At 45.9% G+C, this 5,772-nt stretch overlaps 1 protein-coding gene across 2 annotated transcripts; it reads left to right on the plus strand.

Annotated features, from left to right (window-relative positions):
* Positions 1-2,042: 2,042 nt before the first annotated feature.
* On the plus strand, positions 2,043-5,283 carry PPP1R3G (protein phosphatase 1 regulatory subunit 3G). 2 transcript variants are annotated; one of them, XM_077492136.1, is made up of 2 exons: positions 2,043-3,142; positions 3,221-5,283. In XM_077492136.1, the coding sequence occupies exons 1-2, from the start codon at positions 2,236-2,238 to the stop codon at positions 4,138-4,140; spliced, it is 1,827 nt and encodes a 608-aa protein (XP_077348262.1). In that variant the 5' UTR covers positions 2,043-2,235; the 3' UTR covers positions 4,141-5,283. The 2 variants fall into 2 exon arrangements, with proteins under 2 accessions (XP_077348262.1, XP_077348261.1); XM_077492135.1 differs by having other exon boundaries at positions 2,043-5,283.
* Positions 5,284-5,772: the final 489 nt, after the last annotated feature.

The raw sequence follows: 5,772 nt of genomic DNA on the forward strand, positions 1-5,772 counted from the left end.
CGCCATGATTGTTATGGTGTCAGGATGATTGAAGCGCATTATTTCTATTATTACATTGTAATATGAAATTAAATTATTCAACTCACCATAATGCAGAATCAGTGGGAGCCATGAGCGCGTCACTAGCCACATTGCCTGCCACCAGATGCCATCAGGTGCCCCATCAGAGCAGCCTTCCTCACAACTGGTGTCCATCAGAGCAGCCTTCCTCACAACTGGTGTCCATCAGAGCAGCCTTCCTCACAACTGGTGTCCATCAGAGCAGCCTTCCTCACATCTGGCGTCCATCAGAGCAGCCTCTCCTCACATCTGGTGTCCATCAGCGGAGCCCCTCCTTACATCTGGTGTCCCCATCATTCCTCCTAACATCTGGTGCCCCTCTGACATCCAGACTGACTGCGCCCCTCTGACATCCAGACTCTGACTGCACCCCTCTGATATCCAGACTCTGACTGTGCCCCTCTGATATCCAGACTCTGACTGTGCCCCTCTGACATCCAGACTCTGACTGGCCCCTCTGACATCCAGACTCTGACTGCACCCCCCTGACATCCAGACTAACTGGCGCCTCCGACATCCAGACTCACTGGCGCCCCCGACATAAACAGACTGGCCCCCGACATTCACCAACTGGCCCCCGACATTCACCGACTGGCCCCCGACATCCACAGACTGGCCCCCGACATACCACTGGCGCCCGACATCCAGACTAGCCCCCGACATACCACTGGCCCCCAACATCCACAGACTGGCCCCTGACATCTGCAGACTGGCCCCTGACATACCACTGGCCCCCGACATCCACAGACTGGCCCCCAACATACCACTGGCCCCCGACATCCACAGACTGGCCCCCGACATACCACTGGTCCCCGACATCCACAGACGACATCCCATCGTTGCCGTGCAGAGACTTTAAACTGTGGGGCCACCCACTGCACTTAACACACACACACTGGCAGCTTGGGTGGGCGGCGCCACAGGTTCTCTATTTAAGACCAGCTTCCGGTCTTCTTAAAAATGGCAGCCTCTAGCAGGCGGCGAAAAACTGGAAATTTTCCAGGACAAACCGAATTTCCCGGGACATTTACCGGGACAAAATTAATTCGGGACAAATGCCCTAATCCCGGGAATGTCCCGGGAAATTTGGGACCGTTGGCAACTATGAGTATGGCTGATATCGCACCACATTCGGTGCAAACACGCACAGGACCCTTTTTTCTGTTCGGACCAGAATCGGATCGCATGTGTGTTCACATGAGATCCGATTCATGTCCGAACTGTCATTTCGCAGTGCGATATCCGAGCTTAAATGGGGGTGTCGTTAACATATAATGACACTCCCCAGCAGTTCGCATATGGCAGTGTGAACTGACGTGCGTGTCGGGTGCGTTGCGGGAACCCACAGTTGATTCGCAGGGTTCTCGCATCGCAATAGTGTGAACCAGCAGCAAAGGGATGAGGTGGCAACCTTATCCGAAAATGCCCAAGCTCATAAACAAACCGGGATTTTCCTACATTTTAAATGGATTCCTTCACTTCCTGATTTGGCTGTGGGACAGGAAGTGAAGGAAAATCTCCCCAATGGGACACAGTTGACAAAAAAAAAAGACCTGACAGGGGTTATAACCCTCTTACGCTATCTAAAATAAAAAAAAAATAAAAAAATTTTTTGCCTTCAGTTAATAAAAGGAACAGGGACCTGAAAGCAGCATTTTTGTGTCGCTGTGCATGAGCGCTTTCAGCTTTCCTGAAATATCCTGACATGCCAGGAATTTATCCCTGCAGCCTTGGAAAGTTACTGAAAAAAAAGTTGTCTTTTCATTTAGTATCCCCATTGCACACTCTGGTCACATTGTCAGTGGGTGAAAATGGGAATCTGCCCACATTCTGGTCAGTTCCCTATTTAGTGATGGGTGATACCGAACGTTTCCGCCCCTGTGTATAGGACTCTGTAGTTAGGACTCTGTGGATGGGGCTGTCAGGGATCAGGGCGGTCCAGCAGAGAGGAGAGGGGGCGGGGCGCCGTGTGCCTGTTGCTGCATTGCTGGAAGGAAGTTTCATGTCAGTTCTTTGTTCATGCTGATCTGCACGGACACTCTCTCCAAGGGGGCGGGACCGGCGTGTATGGGAAGTGACAGATCCGATCCGATCTGCTCGGCGATGGCAGTCCCTGATCGCTAGCGTTCAGATGCTATGACAGCAGCTGGAGCCCCCCATGGTGGATGAAGCCCCATGCAGGATCACCGACTGTTCTTGCACACTAACATGCACGGCAACCAAACAGAGCAACAAAGTGACCTGGAGCACACAGCAAGTATGCAGCAGGAGTGTGTGCTCTCCTTAATGAAAGACTTGGAGCATCATGGTCAGGTGGAGGAGTGCCTGCAACACTCTGCACTGGGGGAGCAGCCCAGCACACCCAGCAGGGTACAGTTATCACCAGGAAGCTTGCTGCAAGGAGTTAACCAGCAGATCAGTGCTGAAGGTAAAGACCTGCAGGTTTCAAGTTTACAGGGAGATTTACAAAGCTCTGGTTGCCTGGAGCCTACAAACTTGGAAGCAGAAGATCCACGCAGTGGGCTCCAGAGTCATCCAAACCAGCGGATTCCTGCCGAAGGTAAAGATTTGCATTGTTCTGGTAGCCAGGATCCTACAAACCGTGAAGCAGAAGGTCCACATGGTGGGGTCCAGGATCAGCTAAACGAGTTGCAGGTATCAAATGTGAAAAAGGACTTTTATTGCTCTGGTTCCCAGGATCCTACGAACCGTGAAGCAGAAGGTGCACATGGTGGGGTCCAGAATCAGCGAAACGACTTGCAGGTATCAAGTTTGCAAAAAGATTTGTATCGCTCTGGTTCCCAGGATCCTGCAAACCTGGAACCAAAAGATCCACACTGTGAGCCCCAGAGTCAACAAAACCAGCAGGTAAGCTCTGAAGGTAAAGACGTGCTGCCAAGTTTGCAGGAAGACTTGTATTGCTTGGGTTGCCAAGACTCTACAAACCTTGAACCAGAAGACCCACATGGTGAGATCCAGAGTCAACTAAGCAAACTGCACTTAGAAGAGGCAAATGTGCACTTGGTGAAGAGGCAGGGGCCCCAAGAAAGTGACCCGTACCAGCCTTTTCATCATGTCAAAGGTCACTTCACAGACATCAGGTACCCCGAACCACTTTCCACAGAAAGGGAGCCATACCAGCCTTTTCATCATGTCAAAGGTCACTTCACAGACATCAGGTACCCCGAACCACTTTCCACAGAAAGGGAGCCATACCAGCCTTTTCACCATCATGATGTCAAAGGTTACTTTACGGACATAAGGTACCCTGAACCACTTTCCACAGAAAGGGAGCAGTGCCAGCCTTTTCACCATGATGTCAAAGGTCATTTCACGGACCCCAGGTACCCCGAACCACTTTCCACAGAGGAGTCCCCCCGTAGAAGAGCACGGTCCTTGCCTTGGAACTCTATTCCTGAGGAAGAAGAGGAAGACTCTGTTATGTGTTGCTGTAAATTAAAGAAGAGGGTGAAGTTTGCAGACTCGCTTGGGCTAACTCTGGCCAGCATCAAGCATTTCTTGCCTTCAGATGAACCATTGGTGCCTCAGGCTGTACTGGCTAGACTGCAGAGTTACCCACCAACTGCACGCGGGCAAAGGTCAGATCTGATTCTGGAAGATGAATTTAGCAGAGCAGAGTTGACACCCTCTGAAGGCACCCCTGTACAGTTGCTTGAAAAGCTAAATGAGCAGGGAGTGTGTCTGGAACAGGTTTCAGCCACCAGGTTGGGGGTGTTAGGTTATGTGCTAGTAAAGGACACTGAAGAAAAGGCTCAGGTTAAAATTAGATACACTTTTAATGAATGGCTGTCTTTTTTGGATTGCCCTGCAACGCCCACTAGCCAAAGCACTGCTTTGCCCTCTACTTTTGGATGTCAGCGGTTCCACTTTAACCTTTGCTACCCACCTACCACTTCCTGCATTCATTTTGCTATATGCTTTAATACGGGTAATGGGCAGGAGATGTGGGACAACAACAAGGGAGATAACTACACAATTAATTGCCAGCAACCTGTAATCCCAGAAATCCAACAATCAAGCTCTGACCAGGAAGAATGGGAAGGCTCCCGGCTGTGGTAGCCATGAGCACTATCATCTACTAAAAGCACACTTTGTTTTGATATATTTATGAAATCTGTTTCAGCCATACCACAATTTATAATCCCATATAAGTGACAGATTGACAAGTGCAATACTATTGACGGGGATTTATTTGGGTTGCAAGAGCACTTTTTTTTTCCTTAATTTTACTTTTATTTTATTTTTTTTGAGTATGTGGTGTGTGTGGTGTGTGTTTTTTTTTTTTTTTATGATGAAATCCTGTCTTTCGGTGTAGAAATAGTCTTTGGCTTCTGAAACATATTTGCAACACTTATTTCACATAACTATCACATTGGACATATTTGGTAATGTGCTACGTAGTATAGAATTTAAAGCTTAAAAAGTTCAGGCGAGGCTACAGGCTTTATTATCAACATCTAATCTAAGCGAGATTCATCGTTCTCCATAATAGAATTTTACAATGCAGAATGAAAACATATAAAAAGTATAAATATTTAAAAATTATAAAAGTAAAATTAAATGATGGCTGGTAATAGTTACGCAATAGCTATTTTTCATAAATACAGTATATCGTTTTTAAAAGCCTGCATTAATGACACATATCACTGAATGTTTGACTATTATTTTAATAGATAAAATTAGAGTTTTCTTTTAAATTCCCGATCTAGTCATGTTTGTACTTCTGTCTGAGCTCATGGATATTTCTTTTCTGAAAAGCGCATAATGAAACCAGGTTCTGCTGTGTGTTTTTTTTCTTTTTTTTTTTTTTTTTTTTTTTAGCTTTTCTCAACATGGATAACTATACCTTTTTTCAAATGCAATATATTGTTTTTATTTAATGATGTGAATAATGTTGGTGGCAATATTTGCAATGGTTAAGAGGTTCTGATGGTCTGTATTTATGTAGAGGGTTTTGCACTCTCCCCCCCCCCCCCCCCTTTTTTTTTTTTTTTTTTTTATTATTTTTTTGATCCCTCTCTAAAAGTATTGCTTGCTATGTGTGCACTTTATTTGATCTATGCACTTTCCTCATTGGTACCCGATTAAAAAGAATTGTGCATTGTACTAGACCTGTGTGTGCGTCTGCCCCGATGATTCTATAGGTCCTTTCATTTTGCTTTGTGACCCAGTATTCACACAAAATAAATGGACTATGGGTGAGCTGTGCTTCTATTCAAGGCTGTTTTTATAAAAGCAAATGTTGGCAAACAGTAACTATTTACAGTCTTCGTTGCTCTACTCTGTATGGCTGCCAAGTATTCATTAATAAATCATGAGCTGTATTTGTTCTGGTCTGCCAGATCCAAACATTAGGATGTTAACTGCAACTTTTTTTTTTTGCCTTGATTTTAGAGATGAGCGGATTGATCTGCAAATAATGATAAAGTGTCAGATTGGGTAAGTTGGGTAAGACATATTAACCACTTCAGCCCTGGAAGGTTTTCCCCCTTAATGACTAGGCCATTTTCTGCGATACGGCACCTTGTCACTATAACTGATAATTGCATGGTCGTGCAACGCTGTACCCAAATAAAATTGACGTCTCTCCCCCCCCCCCCCCACAGAGCTTTCTTTAGTTGTATTTTCATCACCCCTGTGGTTTTTATTTTTTGCGATATAAACAAAAAAAGACCGACAATTTTGAAAAGA

This window comes from Lithobates pipiens, unplaced genomic scaffold, assembly GCF_037356315.1.
Source record: "Lithobates pipiens isolate NorthernLeopardFrog02 unplaced genomic scaffold, aLitPip1_a1.2 Scaffold_19, whole genome shotgun sequence".
Classification (NCBI taxonomy): domain Eukaryota; kingdom Metazoa; phylum Chordata; class Amphibia; order Anura; family Ranidae; genus Lithobates; species Lithobates pipiens.